This window comes from Heterodontus francisci, chromosome 1, assembly GCF_036365525.1.
Source record: "Heterodontus francisci isolate sHetFra1 chromosome 1, sHetFra1.hap1, whole genome shotgun sequence".
Taxonomy (NCBI): Eukaryota; Metazoa; Chordata; class Chondrichthyes; order Heterodontiformes; family Heterodontidae; genus Heterodontus; species Heterodontus francisci.
The window spans coordinates 91,468,099-91,492,143 of record NC_090371.1 but is presented as its reverse complement, the minus strand read 5'-3'; the positions used below and the strand labels follow the sequence as shown (position 1 = coordinate 91,492,143).

The 24,045-nt window shown below is 43.5% G+C and overlaps 1 protein-coding gene across 2 annotated transcripts in view; it reads right to left on the bottom strand.

Moving 5' to 3' along the window:
• Nucleotides 1–24,045, bottom strand: part of parp8 (poly (ADP-ribose) polymerase family, member 8) — a 475,386-nt gene that overhangs the window by 149,505 nt on the left and 301,836 nt on the right. For both annotated transcript variants that reach the window (XM_068032748.1, XM_068032749.1), the window contains 2 exons: nt 22,082–22,142; nt 13,332–13,422 (listed from right to left, as the gene is read on the bottom strand). In XM_068032748.1, the coding sequence (XP_067888849.1) occupies nt 13,332–13,422; nt 22,082–22,142 (152 nt within the window). The remainder of the gene's footprint in view (nt 1–13,331; nt 13,423–22,081; nt 22,143–24,045) is intronic.

Sequence of the window (24,045 nt, the reverse complement as noted above, 5' to 3'; positions counted from 1 at the left end):
GAAAAATCTTTAATTTTTACAAGTGTATCATTTTTCTAGCTTATGTATGGATATGAAAATAGAGTTTGTCATGAATGTTGCATTTCTTGTTAACCTTTAACATATGATAGATCAACTGGATCTAATGAACAAAGAACAAAGAACAGTACAGCACAGGAACAGACCATTCGGCCCTCCAAGCCTGTGCCAATCTTGATGCCTGCCTAAACTAAAACCTTCTGCACTTCCGGGGTCCGTATCCCTCTATTCCCATCCTATTCATGTATTTGTCAAGATGCTTCTTAAACGTCTCTATGGTATCTGCTTCCACCACCTCCCCCGGCAACAAGTTCCAGGCACTCACCACCCTCTGTGTAAAGAACTTGCCTCGCACATCCCCTCTAAACTTTGCCCCTCTCACCTTAAACCTATGTCTCCTAGTAACTGACTCTTCCACCCTGGGAAAAAGCTTCTGACTATCCACTCTGTCCATGCCGCTTATAACTTTGTAAACCTCTATCATGTCGCCCCTCCACCTCTGTCGTTCCAGTGAAAACAATCCCAGTTTTTCCAACCTCTCCTCATAGCTAATGCCCTCCAGACCAGGTAACATCCTGGTAAACCTCCTCTGTACCCTCTCCAAAGCCTCCACATTCTTCTGGTAGTGTGGCGACCAGAATTGCACGCAATATTCTAAGTGTGGCCTAACTAAGGTTCTGTACAGCTGCAACATGACTTGCCAATGTTTATACTCTATGCCCTGACCGATGAAGGCAAGCATGCCTAACTAGCCACCCAATCTAATCCCACCTTCCAGCACCTGGTCCGTAGCCTTGCAGGTTACAGCACTTCAGGTGCATGTCCAGGTAACTTTGAAAAGAATTGAGGGTTTCTGCCTCCACCACCATTCCTGGCAGTGAATTCCAGACACCCGCCACCCTCTGGGTGAAAAAGTTTTTCCTCATGTCCCCTCTCATCCTTCTACCAATCACCTTAAATCTGTGCCCCCTGGTAATTGACCTCTCCACTAAGGGAAACAGGTCCTTCCTGTCTACTCTATCTAGGCCCCTCATAATTTTGTACACCTCTATTAACTTACCCCTCAGCCTCTTCTGTTCTAAGGAAAACAACCCTAGCCGATCCAATCTTTCCTCATAGCTGCAACTTTTGAGCCCTGGCAACATTCTTTTAAATCTCTTCTGTACTCTCTCCAGAGCAATTATGTCATAGAGTCATAGAGAGATACAGCACCGATACAGGCTCTTAGGCCCATCGAGTCTGTGCCGACCATCATCCACCCATTTATATTAATCCTATATTAATCCCATTTTCTCTCTCACATCCCCACCTTCCCTCAATTCTCCTACCACCTACCTACATTAGGGACATTTTTTTTTTACAATAGCCAATTTACCTATCAACCCACAAGTCTTTGGCATGTGGGAGGAAACTGGAGCACCCGGAGGAAACCCACACGGTCACAGGGAGAACTTGCAAACTCCGCACAGGCAGTACCCAGAACCAATGCCAGGTTGCTGGAGCTGTGAGGCTGCGGTGCTAACCACTGTGCACTGTGCTTTCTGTAATGTGGCAATCAGAACTGTATACAATACTCCGCTGTCGCCTAACCAGCATTTTATACAATTCCAGCATTACATCCCTGATATTGAATTCTATACCTCGGCCAATAAAGGAAAGCATTCCATATGCCTTCTTCACCAATCTATCTACCTGTCCTGCTACATTCAAGGACCTGTGGACATGCATTCCAAGGTCTCTCACTTTTTCTATCCCACTCAAAATCCTCCCATTTATTGTACATTCCCTCAATTTATTTGCCCTTCCCAAATACATTTCCTCACATTTATCTGGATTGAATTCCATTTACCACTTTTCCGCCCACTCAACCAAACCATTGATATCCTCTTCACTATCAACTACATGGCCAATTTTTGTGTCATCAGCAAATTTCCCAATCATGCCTCCCACATTTAAGTCCAAATCATTAATATATACCACAAACAGCAAGGAACCCAACACTGAGTCCTGTGGAACACCACTGGAAACAGCTTTCCATTCACAAAAACATCCGTCAACTACTACCCTTTGTTTCCTGTCCCTGAGCCAATTCTGGATCCAACTTGCCACATTCCCCTATATCCCATGGGCTTTCATTTTACTGACCAGTCTGCCATGTGGGACCTTGTCAAATGCCTTACTAAAATCCATGTCGACCACATCCACTGCACTACCTTCATCAATCCTTCTTGTTACTTCCTCAAAAAACTCAATTAAGTTAGTAAGACATGACCTTCCCTTAACAAATTCATGCTGACTATCCCTGATTAATCCATGCTTTTCTAAGTGACAGTTTATCCTATCCCTCAGAATTGAGTCTAACAATTTACCCACCACCGAGGTCAGGCTGACTGGCCTATAATTATTTGACCTATCCCTTGCACCCTTTTTAAACAATGGTACAACGTTCGTAGACCTCCAGTCGTCTGGTACCTCACCTGTATCTAGTGAGCATTTGAAGATGGTCCTCAATGTATCTGCTATTTCCTTCCTGGCTTCCTTTTACAACCTGGGATCCAATCCATCCAGCCCTGGTGATTTATCCACTTTCACGGATGTCAGACCCTTTAGTACTTCCTCTCTCATTATGCTTATCGTTTCTAATATTTTACACTCCTCTTTAAATACAATGTCTACATCAACCCTCTCCTTTGTGAAGACAGAGACAAAAAGCTCATTAAGAACCCTGACCACATCTTCTGCATCCACGCATAAGTTCCCTGTACATCTCCGATAGACCCTACCCTTTTCTTAGTTATCCTTTTGCTCTTAATGTACTGATAAAACATCTTTGGGTTTTCCTTGATTTTACCCACCAATAATTTTTCATGCCCTCTCTTTGTTTTTCTAATTTCCTTTATTACTTCACCCCTTCTATGCTCCTCTAGGCTTTCTGCAGTATTAAGATTTTTGTGATCGTCATAAGCTTTCTTTTTCTGCTTTAATTTACCCTGTAAGTTTCTAGATAACCAGGAAGCTCTAGATTTGGCAGTACCACCCTTTATCTTTGTGAGGCCATGCCTACACTGTGTCTGTAGTATCTCGTTTTTGAATGCCTCCCACTGGTTTGCCACTGATTTTCCTTCAAGTATCTGTATCCTGTCCACTTTTGCCAGGTCACCTCTCAGTTTCTTAAAATTTGCCTTCCCCTAATTTAGAACTTTTACTATATATTATAAAATAAAAACAAGAAATGCTGAAAATACTCAGCAGGTCTGGCAGCATCTGTGGAGAGAGAGGCAGAGTTAACATTTCGGGTCAGCGACCCTTCATCAAAACTGGGTCACTGACCTGAAATGTTAACTCTGCTTCTCTCTCCACAGATGTTGCCAGACCTGCTGAGTATTTCTAGCATTCCTTGCTTTTATTTCAGATTTCCAGCATCTGCATTATTTGTCTTTTATTTTAGAACTTTTATTCCTATTTTAATTTGTCCTTTTCCATGATTATGCTAAACCTTACTGTACTTTGGTCACTATCTCCAAAATGGTCACCCACTGTTACTTCTTCCATTTGCCCAGCTTTATTACTGAAGACTAAATCTAGAATTGTGCCCCCTTTATACTGGAAGGAAAAGCTCAAATGGGCTGTAACACCTTCTTTATCTGACCTATTTAGTGAATGCATTGTCATGTTTGCACCAGGAGGGTGCAGAAACTTGGAGTCAGATACCCAGTGGGGTGCCAAGACGAGAAACAGTCCTTAGTATGACGGAAGGTGTCATGACAGTGCTATCAAGCGACACACACACACAGCAAACTCTCTGATGCTCAGCTCAGGTCCCACCATGGCCACTCAGCTCCTGACCTCATTACAGTCTTGGTCCAAGCATGGACAAAAGAGTTGAAGTCAAGAGAGGAGGTGAGAGTGACTGTCCTTGACATCAAGGCAGCATTTGACTGAGTGCGACATCAACGAGCCCTGGCAAAATTGAAGGCAATGAGAATCAGGGAGAAAACTTGCATTAGTTGGAGTCATACCAAGCACAAAGGAAGATGGTTGTGGTTGTTGGAGGTCAATCATCTCAGCCCCAGGAGATCGCTGCAGGAGTTCCTCAGGGTAGCGTCCTAAGCTCAACCATCTTCAGCTGCTCTATCATAAGGTCAGAAGTGGGGATGTTTGCTGATGATTGTACAATGTTCTGTACCATTCGCAGCTCCTCAGATACTGAAGCAGTCTGTATCCATATGCAGCAAGAGCTGAACAACATTCAGGCTTGGGCTAGTAAGTGGCAAGTAACATTCGAACCACACAAGTGCCAGGCAATGATCATCTTCAACAAGAGAGAATCTAACCATCTCTCCTTGATAATCAATGGCATTACTATTGCTGAATCCCCCCACTATCAATATCCTGGGAGTTACCATTGACCAGAAACTGAACTGGACCAGCCATATAGATACAGTGGCTAGAAGAGCAGGTCAGAGGCTGGAAATTCTGTTGCAGGTAACTCACCTCCTGATTCCCTGTAGCCTGTCCACCATCTACAAGGTACATGCCAGGAGTGTGATGGAATACTCTCCACTTGCCTGGATGGGTGCAGCTCCGACAACACTCAAGATGCTCGACAGCATCCAGGACAAAGCAGCCTGCTTGATTGGCACCCTATCCACAAACATTCACTCCCTCCACCACCGACACACAGTGGCAGCAGTGTGTACCATTTACAAGATGCATTGCAGCAGCTCACCAAAGCTCCTTCGACAGCACCTTTCAAACCCACGACCACTATCACCTAAAAGGACAAGGGCAGCATGCGCATGGGAACACACCGCCTGCAAGTTCTCCTCCAAGCCACACATCATCCAGACGTGGGACTATATCGCCGTTACTTCACTGTCGCTGAATCAAACTCCTGGAACACCCTCCCTAACAGCACTGTGGGTGTGCCCGCCACAGATGGACTGCAGCAGTTCAAGAAGGCAGCTCACCACCACCTTCTCAAGGGAAATTAGGGATGGGCCACAAATGCTGGCCTTGCCAGTGGTGCCCACATCTCATGAAAGAGTTAAAAAAAAAATTCTTTTAGGAAATGCAGCAGGAACATTTTTACTGAAAAGGTGGTAAGTATGCAAAATAGAATACCAGCATGGATAGTGGAACATAAAACCTTAATGGTTTTCAAGAAGAAACTACACAGGTCCTTAATAAATGGGAATAAATGGGATTCAGGGTTATGAGAAATGCACCAATGAATATTGTGGATTAAAACAGAAAATCCTGAAAATACTCAGCAGACTCAGCATCTTTGAAAAGAGTAAGTTGTGTTAACATTTCAAGCTGATGGCCTTTCATTAGAACACCAGCTGATAACATTAACCCTACCTTCCTCTCTCCAGAGATGCTGCCTGACCTGCAGATTATTTCTAGCAAGTTCTGTTTTTATTTCAGATTGCCAGCATCTGCAGGATTTTGCATTTTGTTCTGTTTTATACTTTGAGTAGTTAGGCAAGAATGCAAAGGCTTTCTCCTGCTGTGTGTTATGCCTGTTACTATGTAATCAAATTGCAAATGGTGACATGGTCAGACTCCATCTGATATATTGCATTCAATTCTGGGGACCCCACCACAGGAAAGAGATTTGGGCTTTGTGGAGGCGCAGTGCATATTCACCAGAATTATATAAGAGCAAAATACTGCAGATGCCGGAACTCTGAAATGAGAACAGAAAGTGCTGGAATTACTCAGCAGGTCTGGCAGCGTCTGTGGAAAGAGAAACAGAGTTAAAGTTTCAGGTCTGCGACCCTTCATCAGAACTGGCAAAGGTTAGAAATGTAACAGTCTTTGAGCAAGTGTGGTGGGTGGGGGGAGTAGAACAAGAAGGAAGGACTGTGATACGATGGAGGGGGGAGAGGTTAATTGGCAGATGTCATGGAACAGAATGCAAATGGAGTGCAAAATAGTTGTAGCAAACAACTAAGCACGAGTCCAGAGAGCGTGCTAATGGCAGAATAATGAACAGATCTGTACGAATGTAAAAACATGAAAAATATGTTTAAGACTAGCACATGGATAAAAAATAAATAAATTAAATTAAAAAAGAATGTATATTAAAAAAATATATATAATAAATAAACAAACAATAATGGGGCTCATAGTCTGAAATTATTGAACTCAATATTGAGTCCAGAAGGCTGTAGAATGCCTAATCGAAAAATGAGGTGCTGTTCCTTGGGCTTGGGTTGATGTTCATTGGAACAATACAGCAGGCCGAGGACAGAAATGTGGGCATGGGAACAAGGTGGAGAATTAAAATGGCAAGCAGACCAGGCTAAGATGTTCTGCAAAGCGGTCACCCAATCTGCATTTGGTCTCCCCATTGTAGAGGAGACCCCACTGTAAGCAACAAATATAGTATACTAAATTGAAGGAAGTACAAGTAAATTGCTATTTTACCTGGAAGGAGTGTTTGGGGCCTTGGACGGTGAGGAGAGAGGAGGTAAAAGGGCAAGTATTACACATCCTGCAATTGCATGAGACGGTGCCGTGGGAAAGGGAAGAGGTGTCTGGGGTGATGGAGGGGTGGACCAGGGTGTCACAGAGACACAATCCCTTCGGAATGCTGACAGGGGAGGGGAGGATGTTTTTGGTGGTGGCATCACGCTGGAAGTGGCAGAAATGGTGGAGGATGATCCTTTGGATGTGGAAGCTGGTGGGGTGGAAAGTGAGGACAAGGGGAACCCTGTCACGGTTCTGGGAGGGAGTGGAAGGGGTGAGGGCAGATGTATGGGAAATGGGTCGGACAGGGTCGAGGGCCCTGTCAACCACAGTGCGGGGGAATCCACAGTTGACGAAAAAGGAAGACATATCAGAGGCACTGTTGTGAAAGGTTGCATCATTGGAACAGATGTGTCGGAGACGGAGATGCTGAGAGAATGGAATGGAATCCCTACAGGAGGCTGGGTGTGAGGAAGTGGAGTCAAGGTAGCCATGGGAGTCGGTGGGCTTATAATAAATACTAGTGGACAGTCTATCACCAGAGCTGGAAACAGAGAAGTTAAGGAAGGGGAGTGAAGTGTTGGAGATGGACCATGTGTAGGTGAGAGAAGGGTAGAAATGGGAATCACAGTTGATGAAGTTTTCCAGTTCGGGACTAGAGCAGAAAGCGGCACCTATACAATCATCAATGTACCGGAAAAAGAGTTGGGGATGGGGGCCTGAGTAGGACTTGAACAAGGAATGTTTGACATATTTCACAAAAAGATAGATGTATCTAGGACCCATGAGAGTACCCATAGCAACACCTTTTATTTGGAGGAAGTGAGTGGAGTTGAAGGAGAAGTTGTTCAATGTGAAAACAAGTTCAGTCAGGTGGAGGAAGGAGGTGGTGGATGGGACTGGTTGGGCCTCTGCTGAAGGAAGAAGTAGAGAGCCTTCAGACCATCTTGTGTGGGATGGAGGTGTAGAGAGATTGGACGTCCATAGTGAAGAGATGGTTAGGGCCAGGAAACTGGAAACTGTCGAAATGATGTAGGGAGTCAGAAAAGTCACAGATGTAGGTGGGAAGAGACTGGACAAGAGGAGAAAAAATAGAATTAAGATGGGAGGAAATAAATTCAGTGGGACAGGAAAAGGCTTCATCAGAATTATACTAGGTCTAAAAGGGTTCCACAAACTTGGCATGTATTCACTTAAATTTAGAAGGTTGAGAGGTGATCTAATAGAAGAATTTAAAATGATAAAAGGATTCAATAGGTTATAGAAGGAGAAATGTTTTTCCTCCAGTGGGGGAATCCAGAACATGGGGAGGCATAATCTTAAAATTATAGGCAGTCCATTCAGAAGTGAAATCAGGAAGCACTTTTTCACATAAAGGATAGCAGAAATCAGGAATTCCCTCCCACAAAAGGCTGTGGATATTCTGTCAATTGGTACTTTTAAAACTGTGATGGATAGATTCATGGGATTGAGGTACAGATCAGCCATGGCCTAATTAAATGGTGGAATAGTCTCAATTTGTGTTCCTTTGGAAGTCCACAAACAGCAATGTTTTCAAGATAATTACAATCATTTTTTATAAGCGCTGCAATTTTAAAGAACAAAGGGGGAATTTTTTTCTCTGTGAGCTATTTACGGTACTGTATACCGAACCTGTTCGTCCAAATGCAGCAGCTGTTGGGGTTAGTGGTGATTTTACCTTCCAATCACTGCCAAGTGGAATATGTCAATTCAGACATAAAGGACCTTTTGAGTGTTCCCAACACCACTCTGCGTATTCTGACATATGTTTTGCACAATGTTGAACGAGGGAGCAGAAATTGCATATGCCACACACTATATATCACGCTCTGAAATAGTATGTCGCACAAGGTCCATAAATCACACTTGCTGCAAACTTTATTATTGCTGACAGACTGAGGTCAATAAGTTTCAAGAGCTTTTTTTAATTGTAATTTATCCTCAGGCATTCTTTTAATCTAAGGCCTGCCTGAATTTGCATCTTTGCTGCTGAATCAGCATACTGATGGCCTGCTCCCCGCCCTTTGTTACTGCCTTGTTTAGTTGATTGTGCCAATATGAGAGGGAGTAATTAAAAATATATATATTTATGGCAAAAAAAAATCAAATCGTGAAAATTGAATGTAATCTCAAATTACCCGAACAATAAGATACAAGGTAAAAAGGCCATTAGCAAACTTATCACCAGGATCAGAATATGACGGCACAATAGTTTGCATTGTGAAGAAAAAAAAGTTACATTTTTTATTTTTGCAGATTCCCATCAGCAATACATTAGCACACCAGCTACAAAAAGATTCTATATGGGGTGACAAGTAGCCTGGAGCACATTACAAGGCATTTCAGCATTTCATAGGTTACCTGGGTCTGTAGCAGCTTAGCTCATAACTCGTTCCCAACTAACAGATATTTAATACAACATAGGACAGGATCCCACTTGTGAAGGAAGGAACTTGTATATACACTTGCTTTTGGAGTGTAGTCACTGTTGTTTTGTAAGCAATTTAGTTTTGTTGGCTATAATTAAATATGGCACTGTAACGTCCATCTGGTTGCCATGTTCACCATTGTCTGCTGAGGTCTATAGAAGTTTTTGAGTCCAACATTGGCCAAAGAGGGAGATAGCTGGAGTCAAGTGACAGGATGAGGGGTAAAAAATTCTGATGAAAATGTATGTATACTGACTTGCCCATAAGTGTCAGCAACCTCTGTTGCTTCATTGAGTCGGCAATTTGACAACGGGAGGGAAGCAAAGCTCAGATCATCTTCTTCTCACCCTATGTCTATACAAGTGCACATTCCAACAGAGTTCCCTGGATTATGATCAGGAGTATGAATTGTGGGCGATTCTTTTTGGCACGAACCAAGGATATGTTGAGGCAAATTGCAGCATCCCTACCACTACTCTGGGTGGGGTCAGTTAAACAGCTATCTAATCTTAGACTTAGCTGTGTACATTATTTTTATCACTGTGAGTACAAATGAGTTAATGGCTTTGATAAAGTTGCATGCACAGATCTTTGATGCAAACATGTTGTTAGAATGTGCTTCCTTTTTAAAAAATATTTTTTTGAGAACTTGTGTTAAAACTGAAAAGATTCCATGGATGTGTTTTTTTTTACCAAGTTCAGGTGAAAAGACACTTGAGATGTGGTTTGAAAATCACCTGTGCTGGAGGTCGTGTGCTCTGGGCTCAGTAAACAACAGAACCCTTGGTGACCTGGGGAAAAATGGTTACAGAGAAGCCACAGGTCATGATTTACGGAGGTCAGGAGGTTAACTCTCTGTTTGGGTTTGGACATTGTTTTCAGTTTGGTTTGGTGTGAACTGTTTGAAGACAGTTCATGTTTTCCTGCCAGGGCGAAAAAAGAAACCACCCAGTTCACCTCCTTCTCTACCTCTTTGAACAAATCCTACAAAGATCCAGTGTGGGAGAGCTAAAATCTCTGGTGCTGCACAGCTCCTGAGAAGTTGAAAACAATTCTGCGTGTGCTGGTGGAAAACCCTGATGCCACATTTCTCCGAGAAAACCTACTAGAATAATTCTCGACATCTCCAGAACGGACTGCTTCTGAAATGATCACAGTGACCTGTCTCCGTATACCTGGACGCCAGACCAAAAAAGGAACAACTGACATCCTTCCATATCTTCTCTTTTTTTCATCAAGAATTAGCAAGTATTTGGCCAAAGTATTCTTTTTTGTCTTTTTTTTTGTAACAGACCTCTGCAGAGAGAACTTCTGTATTTTTTTCCCAGTGTGTATGAGTGTAATTGGAGAATTTTAAAAAGGGAACTTTCATATTTCAATCTGTGTGCCAATGATTTACTTTGTTACTGGTTAAGTCTTGTTTTATAATAAACTGATAATTTTGTTGTTTATTAAAGAAACTTGGTTGGTATATTTTATTAGACTATATGATTGGCTGTAACGGTAACCAGGTAAATATTTAAATATATGTTGTGACCTGTGGAGAAGTGGAACTAGAAAAAACAATGCACCCCTCCCACCTCGGTTGTAACAATGTACACCAAAACTAAAGTAGAGAGGAACTTTAAACCATTGTCTTCAGTCCCTGTCGCAACGTCTGCTGTCTAGCTGCTGACTGCATCATGCTCCCTGGCAACTGTCTGAGTCTGAACCAGACTTTTTCCAATCTTGATGCCATATTTGACTTCAAAATGAGCTTTCAATCACATATTTGTGCAATCACTAAGACTGCCTATTTCCACCTCCATAAGATTGCTCGACTTTGCCCCTGCCTTAGCTCATTTGTTGCTGAAACTCCCATCCAGGCCTTTGTTACCTTTAGACTTGATTGTTACAATGCACTCCTGGTAGGCCTCCCAGATTTTTCCCTCCGTAAACTTGAGGTCATCCAAAACTCTGCTACCCATGTCTTAACTCGCACCAAGTCCCGTTCATCTATCACCCCTGTGCATGCTGACCTATATTGGCTCCCAATTAAGCAAAGTCTTGATTTTAAAATTCTCATCCTTGTTTTCAAATCCCTCCATGGCCTTGTTCTTCCCTATCTCTGTAATCTCTACCAGCCCTACAATCCTCCGAGATGCCTGTGCTTCTTTAATTCTGCCCTCTCGAGCCACCCCAATTTTAATCGCTCCATTATTGGTGGCTGTGCCTTCAGCTGCCGACACCCTAAGCTCTGGAATACCCTCCCTACACCTCTCCGCCTCTCTATCTTGCTTTCCTCCTTTAAGGCACTCCTTAAAACTTACTCCTTAGACCAAGCCTGAAGATATCCTTATGTGGCTCAGTGACAAATTCTGTTTGATAATGTCTCTGTGAAATGCCTTGGGACATTGTATTAAATTTTAAAGGTGCTATATAAATAACAGTTGTTGGTGGTGTTATCTTAGGAGCTGAAATTTTCTTCTCAGTGCTCCCAATGTTGCAGGTGAGTTAGGGGCCGGGGCCTCTGCCCATTTTCCGGTGATCTAACCTGGAGTCAGACCCAATTTGTCTGTATATGGGTTCATTATGTATTTCGGGCCAGTATTGCTGCTCTGCAGAAGGAGCCCCCTATTGTTAAGTCATAAAATTGTGTGGTTCTGCAGTGCAGCATTTATTCCAGCCCCTGAATGGAGTGGTGCTAGTAGGAAAAGGGGCATAAGCCCACTGAAGATCTGAAACAGACTTTGTGCAAATGGCTCTGCATGAGTCCATATTACTGCTGCCAGTGTTAGCAGAGCTTAGCCATGGTAAAGATGGCCAGGACTAGTTCCTCTCCCACCTTGATTTTCCCAGGCCATCTTTTCACTGCTGTTTCAAAGTCAGTACTGCCCTCCCCTTGCCAACGGTCTGTTCTTACTGAAGGCCGGCCTTACTGTGGCAGGAAGGGAGGGAAATCAGACAGATTGTATAGCTCACCACACCCAAGCTCTCAACACCCACCCCTCACTGCCTTCTCATATGATTAAAATTGGATGGGTGGATGAACTCCCTGGTGAGGAGGGTGGGGGAGACAGAAAGACACAATCAAAGAGCTCATATGAGGATATGGAATTCACAGTAGGTCTCCACATCGCATTTTACCAGCAGCACCACAATTATGCTGCCTGAGATCAGGCGAATCACACCAAATGGAGTGCTCACACACTGAGCTATTGAGGGAAACGAAATTGTATCTTTTTAGGGTAATTCCCTGTCTTTAGGCTCCCAATGAGGAGCCTCTCCCAACGTGAGTGTGTATTGGAAGTGATCTTAAAAGGACTGAAATTGTAGACAATGGGCTGGATTTTACCAAGCCCTTGATGTTGGGCTCCGTGGTGGGGCGGGGCCCGAAAGATGCAGCCAGCAGCAGTCCACCATGGAGGCTGATTCCAGGAGGGCTCGGCCCCATCCTCCCGGTGGTGGCAAGGCTCTGTGGCGCTCCCCCCCCGCTGCTGGGAGACGGGACCTGGATTTCAATATTTAAATTTATGACATGCATAAATTTAAATGATCTTACCTTCAATCTTCTGGGCCCGCCACCATCTTTGGCATGGCAGTTGGCACTCCCATGCCTTCAATTCCCCGTCTGGGGAAAACCAGCGTGACATTGGTGTAGAGGGGCGAGGAGTTAATATTTTCAGTGAGGGAGGAGGGGAATGGGGTCAAAAAAAAGTAATGGGTGTAGAGGATGGTGGGACGAGGTAAACTTTAAACCTTGTGCAGTCTGGGGCTGGGGGGGAAGGTCATGTTTAAAAGGTAAGTGTTTTTGGGGGGGGAAGGGCAAATAGTTAATGTAATTGTTATTGGGGGGGGTGAGAAAGGGGCATTAGAAATTTATTTAATAAATTTTGGGGGGGGGGGGGGTGGTATCTTTAAAAATTCAAATTGACCGGCAGGGCTGGCTGCCTTTTAAAAATGGCGCCAGTGCCTGCGCACAGGCAGCTGAGCTATTGCCAGGGATGGACAGCCCACCCCCTCCATGAGACTGGGAGGGGTAGGTGGGGGTGGGGGTGCAGTCCACCCTGGTTATTTAATTGAGCAGCTGTGCGTGAGATCGCAGCAGCTCTTTTGCATGCGGGCTGCAATTTTTTGAGCTCAAGGCTGACATCAATTGCGGGCTCTTAAAATCCAGCCCAAAATGTTTATTTTGTATTCTTGGCAGGTGCAATTCCCTGCTGGGAAGGTAAAGTCGGAAAATTATCTCTCCTATACAATTGCTATATTTTTCATCAAATTCAAAATGAAAGGTTGGGTGGCAAAACTGATCTTTTGGCACCTATATGTGTTAAACATGTTTAGCTATGGATAACATTACTGTGAGCAAAGACTCATATTCGCCTAAAGGCACAGAACAGTACTAACCTGGGCCATTTAAATACTGTGTGAGAGAGCAATGCAACCTCACTATCACAGGTTCTGTACGAATTACGTCCCATGCAATAGCAATCTCCTCCTGTCGAAAAGGCAGGCAAGCAGAAAGAAAACAATTTATTCAGAAACATAAAAATAACAAGATCTATCAGAAGTGTATAATGAATGATCACTCTAAGCACACACTTCATTCACTCACTAATATATTAAAACAAATACACTTTTGTGTCTCTTCTGTGTCCTAAACTTGACAGCATTTTAAGTTGTCATCCTAACAGTTCAATCATGCTTGGCTCCTTTTAAATTGATACCACCCATTGCTGCAAACTATTGCAAGGAACTGAGGCTCTAAATAGGAATAGACTCAGTAAAAAACAGACTAGGATTTTGGTGGTGAAACTCAACTTGTTGATAATTTTGGTGAAAAGTTTAGCTTAAGTATAAAATTAGAATTTCCCATTTCTACTCATTTCAGCTTTTCCATTAACATTATTCACAAGAGGAATTTCACTCCTGCACTGTGAAGACTTAAATGTAGTACCTCTATTGCACACAGTGGGCCGAGACATCATCTGGGTGCTAGGTGTAGTTAAATTATAAATGCAATTGTAAAGTGTACGTTTATGATTTCATGCTTAGGGCAGAGAGGAAATATTCCCCCGTATGGTAATTGATGAACTCTCAGTAAATATTTGCTTTTGAGTCCATTGTTCTATGCTTTCAACATCCTGGGGGGGGGTTACCATTGATCAGAAACTGAACTGGACCAGCCATATAAATACTGTGGCTATAAGAGCAGGTCACAGGCTGGGAATTTTGAGATGAGTAACTCACCTCCTGACTCCCCAAAGCCTGTCCACCATGTACAAAGACACAAGTCAGGAGTGTGATGGAATACTCTCCACTTGCTGGGATAAGTGCAGCTCCAACTACACTCAAGAAGCTTGACATCATCCAGGACAAAGCAGCCCCTTGATTGGCACCCCATCCACCAACTTAGACGTTCATTCCCTGCATCACTGGCGCACAGTGTACCATATACAAGATGCACTGCAGCAACTCACCAAGCCTCCTTCAACAGCACCTTCCAAACCCTAGACGTCTACCTCCTCGAAGGACAAGGACAGCAGACACATGGGAACACCACCACCTGCAAGTTCCCTCCAACCCACACACCATCCTGACTTGGAACTATGTCACCTTTCCTTCATTGTCATTGCTTCAACAACCTGGAACTCCCTGTCGTGGGACAACCTTAAGAGCAGACCACCTTAAGAAGCTGTAAGTAAAGATCACCAGTGGAAGTGATGTCATGTCACACATGAACAGGTGGATGTGGATGGGGCCCAGCAGAGTGAGACGTATGTAGGTATGCTTGTGCAGTAACTGTATATATATGTTCTAGTTAAGTTACAATAAAACCCACATTTTCTTTGGATATTAATTGTAGTCCTGTGAATCTTACAATAGTTCACATACCAAAGGTACACGTAATATGACATGGTGGCAACATGTGGGATACATTGGGTTGCATTTTAAGAGTCTGCTGCCAAAGTAGGCAGCGGACATAAAAAAAATGCACCCCACCCGTGATTTCAAATGCGGTGGCTCATTTGCATGGCCACGCCCCCCCCCACCGATGACAGGGGTGGGTGAGCCATTGCAGGCAATGGCGTCCGGCGCCATTTTTAAAGAACTTACAGCCCTTCGTGGACATTTAAAAATTAAAGGGTCAGGTAAGTCACATTGCACCAAAACATAATTTCATGATGTTTGAGAGCATTTTCCCAGCCCCACAATGACATTTCCAGCAACTTGTGCCCTTCCCCCCCCCCACAACCCCAGAATGCAAATATTTAGAGTTTTCCCTTTCCCCCTCCAAAGTTTGGCAACTTTGCCTTTTACCCCTTCCCATCACCCCCCCTCCCGACCAATCCACATCATTTTAACTTTGCTTCCCCCCCCTCTGACGCAGAGAAAATATCCTCCTCCCCCCTCCCCTCGGGTGTCGCACCACATTTCCCCGAACGGGGACTCGAAGGCGCGGCGTTGTCAGCCACTCGAATGAAGATCAGTGCGGTGATTCAGGACGCAATGGGACCCTCATTAATTCAGATATGTAAAGTATTTTTCATATCTAAATGGGGGTCCCGTCGCTGAGGAGCAGGGCGGCCACCACGAGGCCTCGTTGCCGCCGAGATCGGCACGGGGCTTGTCACTATTAGGGTCGGTAGCTGGCCTTTGCTGCACCGATCTTCATTGCCCCCCCCCCTCCGCCAATGTTCCCGACACCGTAGGGGCTTTAAAATCCAGCCCATTTTCTCTAAAGTCCAACAAAAATTATATTGTGGCAATGTTTAATTTTTTTTCCTGAAGAACATTAAGAGAGAACAAAGAACAGCAGGTTGCATATCTAGAGTTGGTGAATATCCTAGAAAGCAGCCGGCAGGAGATCCCACAACAGTGCAGTGAGATAGGACTACAAACGGGGCCCTGGGAGGTGTTGAACCTCTGAGTATAGAAGGCAATTTGTCAGGGGATCAGAGCTTTCAACTGGTCTGGCAGTGGGTCAAAAAATTTGAAAAGCAGTAGCTGAATCCATTACTGTTTTAGTTTTCCCAGTTTTTTTGCTTCATGGATGGGTCTTAAGCCAAAGGGAGTGGGAAGAACCCAACAGCGCTACTGGAGGTCCAAAGTAAAATAGTGGTAGTGGCAGCTGCCGGTACTGCAAGCTGCAGCCCTCTTTAAAAAAAGCTCTCAGTTCAAAAGAAACTAACTCTGAGTTTTTACAAAAAGCAGTGTAAACAAAGAGCTGATCTCTCCATTTAAAAAAACAAGCTGTGTAAACATCAAAAGCTGTAGTCTCTCAGTCTTAAAAGGGGCAGGTCTGCAAAAATCAAATCTGTCTTAAAAAGGAAACAAAAAAGTTTGTCTGTGAAAAGGAAAATCTGTAAAAAATCCTATATTTAAAAAAAAGCAGGATCATTAAGACAATGGCTTTCAAATATCCAGTTACAGATTGGAAGGCATCGTACATAGTGTCTGAATTTAAATTATTTCATCAGCGAATGGAACTGTGTTTCCTGGATCAAGAAGTGAGCGAACCAGAGAAGCCAGCTTTCAAGATTAAGATCACACGGGCAACGTGGACCTGCAACAGTTAATACATCAGAATTGTCAGCTGAGGATCAGAAGTACACTAGCAAGCGATGGACATTCCTGCAGCAGCAACTTAAGGTGAAGGTAAATTTCTAAGTAAATAGGCTTATGACCTACCGGCAAAGGCAAGATGAGTCCATTGCCCAGTTTGTTGCAAGGTGCCAAGACAGAGCTCAAAGTGTGACTTTGCAGATATTGAATTGTCAGAATGGGGTATAGAGCTAGTAATCGTGTCTACCTAAATAGAGGCCTTTCAAAAAGACCTGCTAGAAAAGAAGAAAGGGCACACCATAGATGCACTGCTTAATGATGGAAGAAAATTTGAAGCCATCGTGGCTGGGTGCCAACAGTTACAAGCGTTGGTGGGGGGCTACGACAATTGGTTTGGTAAAACCAAGTTTCAGAAGTCTGCTAAGTCTTGTGGCAAATGTGGCCTGAGTCACACAATTCACAATTGTCTCACATACCAGGACCAATGCAAAGCTTGTGGCATGCGAGGACATTGTGCAAGGCAGTGCCGAAGGCCAAGCTCAGATACGGCACACAGGAATGGTGGCAGATCACATGCAGAGAGAATGTCTGCAAGACAGGATGGCAAATGCAACATAAGGTATGCCAACACACAACAAAAGCCCAAGCAGGTACATCAGGTCAGCAGAGAGACAGATTGCCAGGAGGACACAGATGGAGAATACACTCGTGTGAACAGTGAGGAAGCATTTCACATAGTATTTGGATCAGCATGTCAATGCTATCACGCAATCTGAGGCATTCATCATTATCCGGATTATATGTCCACAGAAGAATGGCAAGCATAAGCTCAGAGTAAAAATTGACACCAGAGCATGTGCAAATATTCTGCCCATATGTATATTGAAGGACATGTATTTAAAGAAATCGGAATCTATGGTACGATCCACCACAGCTAGGCTGACTGCCTACAATGGTTTTCCAATCAAGTGCACTGGAATCATAACTTAATAGTGCAGCTATAGGAGCTCCGAATGGCTACCACATGTTTTATATTGTACTCCCGATTGGACCTGCTGCCACAGGAGTTCCGGTTTGCCGAGATTTACGAATCGTCTCAATACATGAATTCAGTAATGCACCAAAGTTATTAGGAAATACTCAGGTTGAGTGTATCGGGTTGGTCCATGTAAAGGACGACACAAAGGTTGGGTGTCTTAACACAAAGAGGTGATATGAGTGGGAGTCTCTCCTCGAGCTTTAGTTCATTGCAGCAAGTACCTGCAGGCCAGACGGATTGCCGCTGATTGGTGGTGGTACCAGTCATCATTTTTCTAAGCTTTCTAAACAGGGGAAGATGAAGGAATCATATGACAGGCAAGCAGGTCCAGAATTAGCTTGATTGCGAGTAGGACAGAAGTTCAGAATCCTCAATCATGCATCAGGAACTTGGTATCCTGAAGAGGTTGCTAGGATATGTAACTAGCCCAGATCGTATGAGGTCCAGACACCCAGTAGTGTGATTCTCAAAAGGAACTGAAGTCAACTCAGAGAGCTGTATGACAGCACTACATGTGACAACCCTGTGGCATAGTGGACAAGTTCAAAGACAAAGTCTAAAGATGAACGTACAGTGACTACAAGCACTGAGGAAGAACATGATAACCAGAATTCTGAGTCACCAGAGTCTCAGAGGGGTCATCAAGACGAGCTTAGCTCTGGGAAGAGGTCCACTATAACAAGATCGAGATGAATAAACAAACCTCCTCTATGTTTTAGAGAGTGTTAAACTTACCCACGTGTAAATTACATTTTGTTTTAATCACCTATAGTTAGTCCAAACTGCAACATCATTTTTTAGTGTACGTATTGTTGAGAAAGTGCCCCCATTTTTTGCAAAATTTTGAGGACCTGTGTTTTATTTGGGAAAACTGAAAAGGATTCCATGGATTTTTATTTAACTGTGGTCATTGAAGGGACTGAGAGGTCATGTTTACAAACAACATGTACTAGAAGTCACCTGTCTTCAGATTAATGCCCAGCAGGGGTTTTTTGCCTTGGGGGAGATGTTTACAGAGAAGTGACAGGTCAAGATTTATAGGGGTCAGGGGGCTTGACTCTTGACATATTATTTTGGTTTTGCTTTGGACAAGCAGTTAAGGTATGGACAGTGTTTTGAGTTGGAGTTTAAAAAAAAGCCAAGAGAGCAGTCATCCCAGCTTAGCCTTTTCCATCTCTTTGAGAAGCTCTTAGAAGTGAGTGTAAGAAATAGAGAAACTGATGCTACATTTGTCCTGAAAGGTCTGCTCGAAACCCTTGTTGCCGCATTTCTCCTGAGATGCTGGAAAAACCATCTACACTTATTTGGGATGCAAAACCAAAAAAGGGATATCTTCTCTATTTTCTTCAAGAATTATCAAGTATTTGGCCAAAGTTGTTTTTTTGTCGTTTTTTTTTTTGTAACAGAGCGTTCTAAAGAAAATCTCTTTTTTTCTGGTTAACCGGTGGGAGTGTGTGTGTGAGGGGCTAAGGTAAAAGGGAACTTTCATATTTCAATCTGTGTGTTAATGCTTTGATTCATTACTGGCTATGTCTTGTTTTATAATAAACTGCTAATGTTGTTGTTTATTAAAGGAACCTGGTTGGTGTATTTTATTCTGGGATAAAGAGTAGAGTTTATGATTGACCGTATCAGTAACTGGGTGAACATTTAAACATGGCTGTGTTTGCTGTCAACGCCACCACTAGATGGTGCAGTACTTCCACCTGCGCAAATGCAGGCTCTTCAACGGGAACACAGTGTCTGCAATGTTCAGGCAGCTGCCAGGATTAAAGATGGTGCTGCTCAATTTATCACAGGATATGCTTATGGCTGGATCGTTCTAGCAAACTAACCTTACATTAAGTTGGATGGAAACCCAGTAATATGGTACTATGTAGTTATAGGATACTAACTGTAATCCTCAGATCCATTTAATATTCCATTAAATATCCTACTAAATACAAAAGGAATTTCATGATTGAATTTCCATTGGAAGATAATGAATTGGCACCCCGATTGATGGAAACGAAAATCGGGCAGAGTATAAAATGTGCTGCGAATTCGTTATTGTGATTCATTTATATAACTGAGCAGGACTGATTTCGCCCGATTGCAGCCACTAGCTCCCGCCCACTGGCCGCGCTCCCCCCCCGGCAACTCACTTCCCCCCCTCAGCCGCTCGCTCCAGGCTTCGTTGCTCCCCCCGCCACTCCCCTCCCCGATTGTTCCCCGCTTGCGCCACCCCTCTCTCCAGCTGCTCGCTTCCCCCCACGACCCCTCCAGCCACTAGATCGATGCCACACTGCTTCCCTCCTCTCAGACACTCGCTCCCACGTTTGATCAGTCTCCAGGCACTGCTCGAAGCAAAGAGGGCCGCAAGGAGTGCCGGGCGACGTAGGAGCTAGTGGCTGAGAGAAGGGAAGCGGCGCAGCCTAGAGCTAGTGGTTGGAGGTGGGGGGGGGAGTGGTGGGGGCGGGGAAGCGAGCGGCTGGACAGTGGGGTGGCGAGGAGCGGGGAACACTCAGCCACGGGAGTTGGGGGGACTAGCGAGGTCTGGAGCGAGCGGCTGAGGGGAGGAATAGTTGCGGCCTGGAGTGAGTTGCTGAGGAGAGAGAGCTCCAGCCTCAAAGTCTCCCAGTCAGCCTCTCCCTCCACCCGATGACGCTTTAGTGCGCATGCGTGAAGATGAACCAGGCGCGGATATGCAATGATGTTGGCGCTGCATGCTGATGTCATCCCACGCATGTGCCACTTAGTCCTGATAAGATGTAGCTGCACATGTGCACAGCTTGGTGCACTCTGATGATGTCAGCAGGCCGCTGCGTTGTCAGGAATCACTTTGTTTAAACATATGTTGTGACCTGTGGAGAAGTGGAACTGGAGAAGACAGTGCACTCCTCACACCTCAGTCATACAATATGATTTTGCCTTTGGAGTAAAGGGGATGTTGTGTGATGACTTTAAGGGCAGACCACCTTAAGAAGATGTAGGTCAAGATCACCAGAGGAAGTGATGGTGCGTCACACATGACCAGAGAGTTGTAGATGGAGCCCAACAGAGTGAAACATGTGTAGATGTGCACATGCAGTAACTGTTTGTAGATGTTCTAGTTAAATTACAATAAAACTCATGTTTTCTTTGGATATTACTTGCAGTCCTGTGAATCTTACAATTGTTTACATACCAAAGGGACAAGTAATATTACACTCCCTTCCTAACAGCACTGTGAGTGTACTCACACCAGATGAACTGCGACAGTTCAAAAAGGCGGCTCACCACTACCCCCTCAAGGGCAATTAGGGATGGACAATGACAACACTCACATTCCATGGAAAGAATAAAAGAAATAAAAAAAGGGAGAAATGCCTCTCTTCAATCTTCCTCAATTTATCCTTTGTACGGCATTCCTGGGAGCGGATGCAGAGCTTGGACTAACTGTATGAAGTAGTGTCGCAGAGCTAGGAAAGACAACAAATGAGCTAAGGTCCCGATGTTGTTCAGTACCACCTTCTAGGAAGTGTACATGTGTGTAAATTGGGTAACAGCAGGATTGGGTTCACATATTGCTGACCTTCACTTTCAAGTCTCAGGCCTGAAGAAAGAGCAATTAGTGAGTTACTGAAGGGAGTCCGCAGGTCTTCATTTGAATGACCTGTTGCCACATCTGGGACTTAAGTCAGTGCCTTTGGTAGAGTTGGAAGCCAAATTAGAAAAAAGAATGATACAGGCAACCAGTAATCTATATTTGAAGTGGCATAATATTGTTAAAGGATTAAATTTTACATAATTTACTGGAACCATCAGGATAAGAGATACATTTATACAAGATTTCACTCTTGTATTACTTACTGGGGAGTCCCAACAATATGGGTAGTTTCCATCTTTTGCAAAGGATATCAGTGAAGATTGGCTACACTTGGGTCCCTTTTAAAGTGCAATTTCTTCAGCCCCCACCCATGATAAAAGCTAAGAATGATGGCACAGCCTCACCATATGACATGTCTCATATGATATTATTTCTTCTCCACTTTCAGGGCATTTATTTCATACTGTCCTTTCATTGGCTTTATGCCATGCATTGTTCCTTGGTTGAGATCATCGTTGAAAACTTATCCATACCTCTGCCTATCAGACTAGGTGAAACACTATGGGTTGGAATGGATCAGTTTCCAACTTCTCCCCCTTTTCTCTCCCCAAGGGGAAGAAACTGTCTGTCATCAATTCTCAGAGACCAAAAGTCAGAAATTTGACTGTCCTTTTGTGTCCACAAGGGTGAACTCACAATTCACCAATCCATATCACTGCTTATCAGACCAGCACTATGCAGCACTGATGTCTTGGATGAGTTAACCATGTGCCCAATCAACTCATAAGAAAGCATTATTACCCTGAACATTTTACAGTAGCGCAGACAATTTTAATTTCTGAATTTAGTAATGGAATTTAATGAGCTGTGAATAAAGTGCCCTTCAGCATAAAAATCAGAAACGTTATTCAATTTATTTGCACATAAATTCCATGTTTAATGAATCCTGTTGTAATATAATGAACAACAGGTTTGTTTACTCACATCGAGAAAGCTGACGTCAATGTGCAAGTCGATGTCCACATCATCAATTGCTCCATACTCCCTGAAAAAGAATGTTTTAAATGAATGCCTCCAGGAATTAATCAGAGATAAGACATTTAGTATGATTAACCCCTTAAAAATGTCAGTAACTCTTCAATTTTAGAGATATCACAGTAACAACCTGGCTTGCAGAAGTGTGGACTTTTTGTTATGCTGTTAAGATTCCAATCAATCTTCCCGCTGTTCAGAAAGACACTGAGTGGAAGCCAGGTATCAGTAGTACGGAAATGACTCAACTGGTGGGACTCACATCTTCACGTCAGAAAGCTGTGAATATCCATTTTGTGACTTGACCGTGTAATCTAGGCTGACAATCCAATACAGTGCTGCTCACTGGTGGAGGCAGAAAACCTCAACTCATTTAACAGATACCTGAACCTGCACCTGAAGTGCTGTAATCTGCAAGGCTGCAGACCAGGTGCTGGAAGGTGGGATGAGAATGGGCAGCTAGTTTTCTCAGCTGACGCAGACACGATGGGCTGAATGGCCTCTTTCTGTGTTGTAACTTTTCTATGGTTTTATGGTCATCAGTGCCTTCTCTTGAATGAGAAGTAAAAGCAAGGACTCATCCGGCTATTTATCTGAATATTAAAAATCCCATTTGAAGAAGAGTAGAAGAACACATGAACATACGTACGAGCATACAAACATATGAACTCGGAGCAGGAGTCGGCCACTTGACCCCTCGAGCCTGATCCGCCATGGCTGAACTGATCACTCCACATTTCCACCTACCCCCAAAAACCTTCCACCCCCTTGCTTATCAAGAATCTATCCAGAAGATTCTCTTTTGTGTTCAGCCAACATTCCTTCTGAAACAAATGCTACCAAAACAGATTAACTGGTCACTCTTCTTTCTCATTGTTGCTCCTGGGATCCTGCTCTGTTTAACATGGTTGTCTGCATAACAGTCACTGCACCTGAGAATAATTCATTGCGAAGAACTTTGTTTCTGAGAGATAAAATAAGGTGCTATATAAGAAAGAATTTGAAATAAGTTGGTTTTAAATAAAACCTTATTATGTCTCAAAAGTGCAAACTGTTTTGTTACCCTCAAGTATCTCCTTGTAGTTAATTTATAGGCCATATCCTACTCCCCTTTTCCTTCCTGTCTGTGGTTAGTGTAGGCCTCAGGAAGGCAACATAATTTGGTATTTAATAATGTTAATTTTTGACACGTTACCGTAAAGTGCTGTCATGTTGAGGATAATTTAACCACAGTAACAAAAGTGCAGAACAAGACTGAGTAGGTCCCACAACAACCCTTAAAAATTTAGGGATCAAGTACAGGAATAAAAGTGAGCCAGTCAATAAGGCCACTCGTGTGACCTTTTTGACAGCTGAAAGTTTACATTCAGATTTATTAAAGGTGACCTATACCTAAAGAGAACATACCCTAATTTCTCGACTGGGTCGAGAATTTTCTTCTCTCAATTAGTAACGTGCTAGTGTGGATTTTTGACCACCCAGTCCTCTTCTGACCATCCCATTATTCTAATTACTGTCTCTCTCCAAGCAAATTCTATTCTGTTCCTTGAAGATGATGACTAACAATGGGATCTGATAGCTATTGAATCATAGAATCTTCCAGCACAGAAGGAAGACATTCTGCCCATCGTGCCTGGGCCAGCAGTTTGAAAGAGCTGTCCAGTTTAGTCTCACACCTCAGCTTTTTCCCCATTACCCTACAAATCAGTTCTCTTCAAATACATGTATAATTGCCTTTTGAAAGTTTCTCTGGAATGTGATTTCTCCACCCTTTCAGTCAATGCATTCCAGATCATACCATATGTGTGAAAGAAATTCTGCTCATTTCCCCTCTAGTTCTTTTGCCAATTATTTAAAATCTATGACCTCTTGTTACCAACCCACTGTCCAAAGGAAAGGGTTTTCTCCCGACTTGC